This window comes from Callorhinchus milii, unplaced genomic scaffold, assembly GCF_018977255.1.
Source record: "Callorhinchus milii isolate IMCB2004 unplaced genomic scaffold, IMCB_Cmil_1.0 Scaffold4, whole genome shotgun sequence".
Classification (NCBI taxonomy): Eukaryota; Metazoa; Chordata; class Chondrichthyes; order Chimaeriformes; family Callorhinchidae; genus Callorhinchus; species Callorhinchus milii.
In genome coordinates this window covers 5,859,471-5,871,914 of record NW_024704745.1, presented here as the reverse complement: position 1 = coordinate 5,871,914, position 12,444 = coordinate 5,859,471, and the positions used below count along the sequence as shown (strand labels likewise).

The 12,444-nt window shown below is 53.0% G+C and overlaps 1 protein-coding gene across 1 annotated transcript in view; it reads right to left on the bottom strand.

Moving 5' to 3' along the window:
• Nucleotides 1-8,933, bottom strand: part of LOC103185188 (roundabout, axon guidance receptor, homolog 2 (Drosophila)) — a 61,945-nt gene extending 53,012 nt beyond the window's left edge. Inside the window, 5 exon segments of the mRNA XM_042334019.1 lie at nucleotides 1,115-1,126; nucleotides 4,165-4,292; nucleotides 6,853-6,991; nucleotides 8,244-8,364; nucleotides 8,877-8,933. Of these exon segments, the coding sequence (XP_042189953.1) occupies nucleotides 1,115-1,126; nucleotides 4,165-4,292; nucleotides 6,853-6,991; nucleotides 8,244-8,364 (400 nt within the window). The 5' untranslated portion in view covers nucleotides 8,877-8,933.
• Nucleotides 8,934-12,444: the final 3,511 nt, after the last annotated feature.

Genomic DNA, 12,444 nt, shown 5'->3' with positions numbered 1-12,444 from the left:
GATGAGCTGTGAGGAACGACTGGATTAAGCTCGGGATCTTCAGCCTTGAGAAGTGACATGTCATCGCACCGAGGGGTAGTCAATACTTACTGGGATTGAGACAGTAATAATAATAATAATCCTAGCATTTGATACAGCGCCTTATCATGTTGTTGAGAAGCGCTTCACAGGATATACTGTAAAGAGGAGTGACTGTGTATTTTGTGGGCAAAACACGGCAGCCAATTGCGCACAGCAGCGTCCCCTCAAGCAGTCGTGGATTGAGTGACCAAATTTTTTTGTTGTTGAACGGATTATTAGCCCCGGAAAGTGATCCACCAATCAACTAATAACCGGGTTCCTACTTACTGCCAGGCAAACAGGGGCGTGAGGAGGAAGGAAACTTGCCTAAGGTTTCGCTCCACCCGGGAATCGAACCCGGGTCCTCTCGCTTGCGAGGCGAGTGCGTTAAAACCACAACACTACGTGGCTGGTGTGCGGAGTGCAGGAAGGGAGTGGGAACACTGGCTGGAATCACAGAGTGAGGAGGGCGGAGAACCAATATCCCTTTTCTGTTCCTGTCTCCGTGTCTTATTAAACCGCATGGAATGATCTGAGGAACAGGCTGTATACTGTGTTCCTTCCCCTTCCCCCCACCGCCCCCACCTTGCAGCATGGAGCAGGAGAGACAGATGGGTAGAGAGAGACAGAGAGAGAGAGTGAGATGTGGGGAGAATGACGCACACGCAGACATGGGTGGGGGAGAGAGAGGTGGGTGGGGAGATAGAGAAAGAGAGAGGTGGGTGGGGAGATAGAGAGAGAGAGAGGGAGGAGGTGGGTGGGTGGGGAGATAAGAGAGAGAGGGACGTGGGGAGAGAAAGACACACACATGGGTGGGGAAAGAGAGAGATGGGTGGGGTGATAGAGAGAAAGAAAGACACATACATGGGTGGCGGGGAGAGAGAAAGATGGACGGGGAGATATAGAGAGAGAGAGAGAGAGAGAGAGAGCGATGTGGGTGGGGAGAGAGAGAGCTGGGTGGGGAGCGGGAGGGTGGATGGGGAGAGGTTGCGGAGAGCGGAGCGTGCTGCCATGCTGAGGGGAAGGGGGGGGGGGGAGCATGATGAATACTTACCGACGGGACGTGCTGGAGAGACGAGACACAATGAGGTGGATGGTTACGTTACGAACAAAGGAAATTTAACGTTTATAAAGCAAAAAAAAGATGAAAGTCAGACTGGATGATATGTCGACACAAACAGACTTGACCGTCACCGATCTCACGCGCACACCAGCATGCAACACCCCTCTCCCGCGCACACGCGCGAGCCCGCGCTCTACACGGGCGCGAGGCCCCTCACCACACGGGCGCGAGTCCCCTCACCACACGGGCGCGAGCCCCCTCACCACACAGGCGTGAGCCCCCTCACCACACGGGCGTGAGCCCCCTCACCACACGGGCGTGAGCCCCCTCACCACACGGGCGCGCACGCGGCCCCTCTCACACCCACATTCACACACACCCACACATACACACACTCACACATACACACGCTCACCCACACACTCCCTCACTCACCCACACGCACTCACACACCCGCCCACACACACCCGCCCACACACACCCTCACCCACACACCCCCTCACATCCCCTCACACACACCCTCACCCACACACCTTCATCCTCCCACACACCCTCAACCACACACACACACCCTCAACCACACACACACACACCCTCACCCACACACACACACACCCTCACCCACACACACACACCCTCACCCACACACACACACCCTCACCCACACACACACCCTCACCCACACACACACCCTCACCCACACACACACCCACACCCACACCCTCACCCTCACACACACCCTCACCCACACCCTCACCCACACCCACACCCACACCCACACCCACACACACACCCTCACCCACACACACACCCTCACCCACACACACACCCTCACCCACACACACACCCTCACCCACACACACACCCTCACCCACACACACACCCTCACCCACACACACACCCTCACCCACACACACACCCTCACCCACACACACACCCTCACCCACACACACACCCTCACCCACACACACACCCTCACCCACACACACACCCTCACCCACACACACACCCTCACCCACACACACACCCTCACCCACACACACACCCTCACCCACACACCCTCACCCACACACCCTCACCCACACACCCTCACCCACACACCCTCACCCACACACCCTCACCCACACACACACACCCTCACCCACACACACACACCCTCACCCACACACACACCCTCACCCACACACACCCACACACACCCTCACACACACACACCCTCACCCACACACACCCTCACACACACACACCCTCACACACACACACCACACACTCACACACACACACCCTCACACACACACACCCTCACACACACACACCCTCACACACACACACCCTCACACCCTCACACACACACACCCTCACACACACACACCCTCACACACACCCTCACCCTCACACACACCCTCACCCTCACACACACCCTCACCCTCACACACACCCTCACCCACACCCTCACCCACACACACACCCTCACCCACACACACCCTCACCCACACACACCCTCACCCTCCCACACACACACCCTCACCCACACACACACCCTCACCCACACACACACCCTCACCCACACACACACACCCTCACCCACACACACACCCCCTCACCCACACACACACCCTCACCCACACACACACCCTCACCCACACACACACCCTCACCCACACACACACCCTCACCCACACACACACCCACACCCACACCCTCACCCACACCCACACCCTCACCCACACCCTCACCCACACCCACACCCACACCCTCACCCACACCCTCACCCACACACACACCCTCACCCACACACACACCCTCACCCACACACACCCTCACCCACACACACAACCTCACCCACACACACAACCTCACCCACACACACAACCTCACCCACACACACAACCTCACCCACACACACACCCTCACACACACCCTCACCCACACACACACCCTCACCCACACACAGCTCTGTCACAGGGAACCATCTCACACTCACCACAGTGACTACAGCAATTCAATGTGACACTGAGTGTCAGTGACTGTGCTAGTGTGTGTGCGCGCGAGTGTGTATGGGAGTGTGCGTGTGCACGCACGGGAGTGTGTACGCGGAGTGGTTGCGTGTGAGGGTGCACGTGTGACGGTGTGTGTGTGTGTGAGAGAAAAGGGGTGTGTGTGAGGGTGTGTGTGTATGACGGTGTGTGTGTCTGAGAGGGTGTGTGTATGTGCAATGACTAAATACAGCCTCAGTGAGTGTGAGATCAACGCAGTTGAGCTGAGGAATAATATACATTTTACAAATGATAGTAAAAACACAACATTTTGTTCATGAGAAGGTCTAAAATGAGTTTCAAACCTGAAATCAACACATCAACATTGCAATAAATATATAACATCAACATCTCTGGCACATTAAACCCCACAGGACACTCCCCCCTCCCCCCATCTCAGACCGTCACGCTAGTGGGAAGAGTGGGGTTAGACTGTGGGGGGAGTGAGGGGAGAGGGGGTTAGATTTGTGAGGGGAGTGAGGGGAGAGTGGGGTTAGATTGGTGGGGAGTGAGGGGAGAGTGGGGATTAGACTGGGGGAGTGAGAAGAGAGTGGGGTTAGCCTGGAGGCGGAGTGAGGGGAGAGTGGGGTTAGACTGGAGGCGGAGCGAGGGGAGAGTGGGGTTAGACTGGAGGCGGAGCGAGGGGAGAGTGGGGTTAGACTGGAGGCGGAGTGAGGGAGAGTGGGGTTAGATTGGTGGGGAGTGAGGGGAGAGTGGAGTTAGACTGGGGGTGGAGGGGGAGTGAGGGGAGAGTGGGTTAGACGGAGAGGGGTGTGGGGGGAGTCTAACCCCACTCTGCCCCCTCAGTTGCAGAGTGGGGTTAGATTGCCCCCAGCCAACCCCCCCCCCTCCCCAGGATCCCCTCCGTTGAAAACTCAGTGCCTCTGACCCCATTTGAGGCCAGAAGCTGGTGAGTGGAGGTGGGGAGTGGGGAGGAAGTGGGGGTCGAGGTCAGTGTGGGAGCGATGGGGGGGGGGGGGAGAGGAGGATGGTGGGGGTACACACCTCGCACGGTCAGAGTGACGGCAGCCTCCACCTTGCCCACACGGTTCTCCCCCACACACGTGTAGGTGCCCGCGTCACCCCCACTCGTCCTCTTAATCCGCAGCGTGTGGTCATCCTTGATGTCATACCTGAGGGGAAGAGCGAGGGGAGAGATAGAGCGTGAGAGAGAGAGAGAGAGGGAGAGGAGGGGAGAGGACATGCTGTTAAAAGCATTATGTACTCACAGTGTAGTGTAGTGACTGTGTGCAGTGCTGGTTTCTTATAATATGAAGATAGGATGTGGGTCTCATTCCCCGTTGCCCATTGGCCTGAACCCGACAAGGTCACTCAGTGAGTGCATTATCACACACACACACACAGTGAGCACGCTATCACACACACACAGTGAGCACGCTATCACACACCCACACAGTGAGCACGCTATCACACACACACAGTGAGCACGCTATCACACACCCACACAGTGAGCACGCTATCACACACCCACACAGTGAGCACGCTATCACACACCCACACAGTGAGCACGCTATCACACACACACACAGTGAGCACGCTATCACACACACACAGTGAGCACGCTATCACACACACACACAGTGAGCACGCTATCACACACACACACAGTGAGCACGCTATCACACACACAGTGAGCACGCTATCACACACAGTGAGCACGCTATCACACACACAGTGAGCACGCTATCACACACACACAGTGAGCACGCTATCACACACACACACAGTGAGCACGCTATCACACACCCACACAGTGAGCACGCTATCACACACCCACACAGTGAGCACGCTATCACACACACACAGTGAGCACGCTATCACACACACACAGTGAGCACGCTATCACACACACACAGTGAGCACGCTATCACACACACACAGTGAGCACGCTATCACACACACACAGTGAGCACGCTATCACACACACAGACAGTGAGCACGCTATCACACACACAGTGAGCACGCTATCACACACACACAGTGAGCACGCTATCACACACACACAGTGAGCACGCTATCACACACACACACAGTGAGCACGCTATCACACACAGACAGTGAGCACGCTATCACACACACAGTGAGCACGCTATCACACACCCACACAGTGAGCACGCTATCACACACACACAGTGAGCACGCTATCACACACACACAGTGAGCACGCTATCACACACCCACACAGTGAGCACGCTATCACACACACACACAGTGAGCACGCTATCACACACACACAGTGAGCACGCTATCACACACACACACAGTGAGCACGCTATCACACACCCACACAGTGAGCACACTATCACACACACACAGTGAGCACGCTATCACACACATACAGTGAGCACGCTATCACACACACACAGTGAGCACGCTATCACACACACACACAGTGAGCACGCTATCACACACACACACACACAGTGAGCACGCTATCACACACCCACACAGTGAGCACGCTATCACACACACACAGTGAGCACGCTATCACACACACATTGAGCACGCTATCACACACACAGTGAGCACGCTATCACACACACAGTGAGCACGCTATCACACACACAGTGAGCACGCTATCACACACACAGTGAGCACGCTATCACACACACAGTGAGCACGCTATCACACACACAGTGAGCACGCTATCACACACACAGTGAGCACGCTATCACAACACACAGTGAGCACGCTATCACAACACATAGTGAGCACGCTATCACACACCCACACAGTGAGCACGCTATCACACACACACACAGTGAGCACGCTATCACACACACACAGTGAGCACGCTATCACACACACACACACAGTGAGCACGCTATCACACACCCACACAGTGAGCACGCTATCACACACCCACACAGTGAGCACGCTATCACACACCCACACAGTGAGCACGCTATCACACACCCACACAGTGAGCACGCTATCACAACACACAGTGAGCACGCTATCACACACCCACACAGTGAGCACGCTATCACACACACACAGTGAGCACGCTATCACACACACACAGTGAGCACGCTATCACACACACAGTGAGCACGCTATCACACACCCACACAGTGAGCACGCTATCACACACACACAGTGAGCACGCTATCACACACACACAGTGAGCACGCTATCACACACACACACAGTGAGCACGCTATCACACACACAGTGAGCACGCTATCACACACACACCCACACACAGTGAGCACACTATCATACACACACACACACACACAGTGAGCACACTATCATATACACACACACACACACACAGTGAGCACACTATCATACACACACAGTGAGTACACTATGACAGCTGGCTATGATAACAAAGGGGTCACTGTGTCTGTAGACACATTTGGTCGTGTTTCACCTCTGGGGTCAGGGTAGGAATCCTGACCAGAACTAATGGAGGTGAATGTCTCCAACTCCCCCCAGGGAATGGACCTAAACATCCTCATTCTCATCCTTAAAGGTCCGTCCCTTTTCCCCTTCCCTCTGGGTCTCCTGATGTGCCCCCTCCCCTCCACCAAACTCCCACCCCCATCCCACCCCTCCACTCCAAGGATTAGAGTAGAGAGCTCCAGTGGGGGAGTGAGAACCAGCACGGACACGGGGTTGGGGGGGGGGGGGGGGGAGGAGGAGGCTTCCCGTTGATGTACAAACCTTCCTCTGGGAAGATCCACATCATCCTTCCTCCACCTGACGGTGGGTTCTGGGTCTCCCTGGACCTGGCATCGGAACTCCACCGGCTCCTCTTCCAGAACCACCTGGTTAATGGGGCGTCTCGTGAAGGTGGGACGTTCTGTCGCAGCGAACAACGACGACATTAATACAATAATCATAATAATTTCACCCCACATCCAGCGCCTTCCAGGATTTCCAGGCTTTACAAAAATAGCTTGCATTTACCACAACAGCTCGCATTTATACAGCACTCTTCACGGGGGTTGGTGTCTCGGAGCGCTTGACACCAGCGGAGCCAGAGGGAAGAGGGAGTGGGGAGGTGATCAAAAGGGAAGGTCTTTTAGGCAGGATTTGAAGATGCGGAGGGAAGGGGCAAGGCGGAGGGATTGAGGGAGAGAGTTCCCGAGTTTTCGGGGCGTAGCGGCTGAAGGCACGGCCACCGATGGTGGAACAGAGGGGAGGGTGCTGCATCCTGGCTGACAATCGCTCAGATACAATTTACAATTGATGTAATAATAATCCTTGCACTTGACGTAGCACTTTATCACAAGTGTAGTAACTGCGTGCTGCGAGGGGGAAAGCCGGCAGCCAATTGCACACAGCACGTTGTAGGACACGGCGAGAGAGAGAGNAAAAAAAAGCTCCCTTTTTGTTTTCATGGGTCCGCCGGATGAGACGAGATCTCAGTTTAACGCCTTGTCCAAAAGGTGGCATCTCAGATGCTCCCCACAGCCCTGCACTGGAGTATCAGCTCGGACCGTGAGCTCAATGTCCCCAAATGGGCTTGAACCTACAACCTTTTGACTCAGGGGTCAAAGTGAGACTCTGAGCCAGGCTGACACGGAAAGCAAACAAGGACTGGTCGATGGGCTGCCATTTATAAATGCAGAGTGAAGGAGGGAGTCAAAAAAATCAACTGAATCCATCAATCAATCAATAAATTAATCAATTAATCAATCAATCAATCAATCAATTAGCCGAACAGAGCAGTTGGCGGGAGAAGATGGGGAGATGCCCGAGTGCAAAGGGGGATTTGTTGGTGACGGTGAGGAACTGGATCACTGAGAGACGGTGGCAGTGGAGCCTGGCGGGGGGACAGGAAGCGGGGTTTCAATGTGGACGGCAGGTTCACACAGGTTATATAATAAGAATAATAATAGTAATCCTTGCATTCGATATAGCGCTTTATTACGTCGTTGAGACGTCTCAAAGCTCTTCACAGAATATCCTGCCAGGTGGATTGACTGTGTGTTTTGTGGGCGAAACACGGCAGCCGATTGCGCACAGCAGTGTCCCACAAGCAGCGTTGGGGTGAGTGACCAAATTTTCTTTCTTTCTTTCTTTTTTTTTGGAAGGAATAGGTTACTCACCAAAGACAGTGAGCTCCGCGGTGTCACTGTCCCTCTCTCCCACCATGTTCCTGCCCACACAGATGTACATCCCAGCATCGCTCTTCTTTGTGTTTGAGATCATCAGCTTCCCTCCACGCATCTAAACCACAAATAAACACCATCACTGCTCTCTCCCCATCGTGTCCGTTGCTGGTGCTCGCTCCCCCACTGGAGCTCTCTCCTCTCATCCCATTCCCTGCTCTCTCCCCATGGCTTGCTCCCGTCCACGTCACATCCTCACGTACAGAGATACACACACACACTAACCCATTCTCAGTTTGATTTGGATACTCTAAAACATGTTGGGTGTCAAGACACCCGTCTGACCAAAAAAACAAGACGGAAGCTCAAAGGTTAAGCGTCAAATGTGCTCAGACACATGTGCAGACAGAGAGACACACACACACACACACTCACTAACCCATACACAGACAGACTGAGGGAAGTCAGACAGATTGAGGGACACACACACACTGCCATAAGACAATACTGAAGGACACAGACAAGACAGGGACACGCACACAAAGCAATAAAACAGATTGAGGGGGACACACAGCAATAAGACTGAGGGACACACACACACGCACAGGAATACGACTGAGGGATACTCACTGAAATCCGCTCGTCTTGGTCGTTGAGGTGAACCTTGTCCTTTTTCCAATAGATGGTGGGCTCTGGGTGCCCGCGAGGGGGCTGGCACTCCAGGATGGCGGGCTCCCCTGCAGCCACGATCACGTCTGTGGGATTTTGCCGGAAGTCATCTCGGAGTACTGCAAGGTAGAGAAGGAGAGAGAGAGAGAGACAGTGAGACCGGAGCAGAACTAACAGTTAATTGTGGATTGAGTGACTAAATAATTATTATTATTATTATTACTGAAGGGCTTATTACCCCCGGAAAAGTGATCCGCCGATTTAACGTCTCATCACAAGGACGGCACCTCCGACAATGCAGTGCTCTCCCCCAGCATTGGAGAGTCAAACTGGACTGTGAGCTCAAAGTCTGGACATGGGGCTCAAACCACCCTCCCCCCCACCCCCCACTAGACATCGCCCACATATATACAGTCAATTCACAGTCTATTCTGTGAAGCGCTTTGAGACGTCAGAAGACGTGAAAAGCGCTGTATCAAATGCAAGGATTATATTATTATAAACCACACAGTTTGCACACACACACGCAATTTCATCTCATCTCGTCACCCACCCGCACGCACGCAAACACACCCAAACCCCCCCATCCCCCCACCCCACACATCACGCACACCATCTCATCACACTTCACCACACACTATTGTCTTTATTGATTCTATTAAATACAGATCCACAAAGATCACCTCTCGGCTCTCAAACGCTAAGCCACACACTGCTTTTAGCACCTTATCACCTCACAGTAATTGATGTCAAATGTCTCCTCACTGTGGGTTTGACTGTCATTTTGCATGCAACAAGGTCAAACTCACTCAGACACACACACTGAGATACACACAGACACACACGGACAGAGACAGTATTATGCAGTGTGAGGAAAAACACAGACACACAGACAGATACACACAGACAGACACTTAGAGATACACACAGACAGAGACGCTATTCTGGAGTGTGAGGAAGAATACACTGACACATACACAGACACAGACAGAAAGACACACACTGGCATACACACACAAATAATAATAATAATAATAATAAACACACTGAGATACACAGACACAGATACAAACACTGAGATATACACACACACAGAGATACACACATACATACAGAGATACGTACCACTCACATCCACCGACACACTCACACAGACACACGCTCACAAAGGACAGGAGAAAGGGAAGAGCGATGGAGTTGAGGAGTTCTGTAGAGTGTAGGGCTTAGGGAGCAGTGAGTAAAATAGGAATAAAGGACAAATCTCAGATGAATCGAAGCCTGAATCGCTTGCGAGGCGAGCGCCTTAACCACTAAGCTAACGGGACTCTTAACTTCTGAAGTAAGACGCCGGGTATAATTTTGAGAGGAAAAACAGGGCAGCAGGCCGAGAATGGCTGGAATTCGGAGCCTGCGAGCTGCGTGCTTGGAGATTATACGCACCCGTTGCGACCCATGTAATTTGAGCATTAAACGGCCTTAAATATATTAGCATTTTAATTGCCTTTTAAAACTGGTGGTTTTATTAACATGTGATGGATGGGAGCGTAAGGCGAGTGAGTCACAGAGAGCCTGAGTCAGCCATTCACAGCCACCGGCTCTTGTACGGCGCTCCATAGAGGAGAGGACCATAATCTGTTCCCTCAATTAAACTGGTTCCGATCGATATACCGTTAATTGACCTGTAATTGCTGCCCTAATGGAACACAGAGCAGCTTTCGGGATACCTGAGTGGGAGAGCCACTCTTCTGCCTCTCAATTTACCTTGAGTAATGATCCCCTCAAATGATGTGTGTGAACCACACAGCGAGGGAGACGGCAGGGGGAAAACCTCAGCTCCGCTGTCAAAGGCCGCTTGACCCCCCCGCCCACCACCACCCCCTCACCGCTCCATCTCTGTGTTGCCCGAAGTCCACACAACAACAACAACAAGATTGCATTTATAGAGCGCCTTTCACGTCGGGAGGACGTCCCAAGGCGCTGGACAGTTGGGTCAGGACCCGAGCAGGGGGAGAAATGGTCAGGGTGAGGGGAGGGAAGGGAGGGAGCGAGGAGGGGAGGGAAGAGAGGGAGCGAGGAGGGGGTAGAGAGTCAAGAGGGGAGCTGAAGGCACACAATATACTGTAACATGGATTGCGCACAGCAGGGTTGCAGTCGTGGAACGAGTGACCAGCTTTTTTTTTCTTGAGGGATTATTACTTCCCGAAAAGCGATCCGTCATTCGACTAACAACCGGATTCTTGCTTACTGTTAGGTAAACAGAGGTGTGCGGAGTGAGGAAACTTGCCCAAGGTTTCATCCCGATCCAGGAATCGAACCCAGGTCCTCTCGCTTGCCAGGCGAGCGTATTAACCACTACTCTACGGGACTCCAGTTGCGCACTTTATCAACCGCGCTCACTCATCCACTTACGCTCACACATATTCACACTCACAGTTGCACACGCTTACTTACGCAAAACTCACACGCTTACCCTCACTCATTTGTAAACTCGCTCACACACACACAATACTCGCTTGATCACTCACTCACGTTGACACAATCACTCGCACACTCACAGAGAAACAGAGAGGGAGCAAGTGAATGTGAGAGAGAAGAGCACGAGTGTGAGAGAAACTGATTGTGAGAAAGTCAGAGAGCGAACATGAGAAAGAGTGAAGGTGAGTGAGTGCCAGAGAGAGTGAACGTTGAAAACAAGAGGGAGAGTGAGCGGGAGAGAGACAGTGAGTGTGTGAGGCCAGCGGGGGAGTGAATACGAGACAACGAGGCAACGTGAGAGAAAGCGAGCGTGAGGGAGAGCGAGCGAGTGTGAGAGAGTAAGAGTGAGAATGAGCGTATGAGAGAGTGGGACAGAGAGAGTGAGTGAGTGTGAGAGAGAAAGAGAGCCACACAGTGACGTGAGCGAGCGCTGTGAAGGGGGTGGGGGAGTTGGACGGAGGAGCAGGTAGGCGGACGCTGTCTGAGCTCATTAAAATCATGCCGTGACGTTTCCCAAACACTCATTAAATATAAATACACGGCTCTTTAACATTGTTACAGTTCAGTCAAGCGCCACACGTTCAGATGTCTGAGAGAGATCTTAGCGTTGTACTGCGGAGTCAGGGTGTACACACACACACACACAAACATACACACACACACACACCATACACAAACACACGTACGCACGCACACATACAAACATGCCACACACGCACGCACACACACACACAACACACATACACGCCTCTTTCCTTTCCCGCCCGCGCTCCCCTCCACCTAATCCTTCCTAATCCACTCGAATGACTCGTGTTTATTCTGCATTACACGACCGTTAAAAACTCGTTAAAAATGCACGACAGACATAAGTAGCTTCATTACGGGAAAAAAAGGCTTCGATTACAGTAAGATGATCACTGAATACGTGGTGTTTTACGTAGATATATTCAGCAGATGTCTTGCACATACCTTTGCCATGTCATCCGTGGCCATGACCCGCTCTGCCGCCCACCCCCCCCCCACCTCCGTAACACTGCCCGGCTCTGCCACTGCC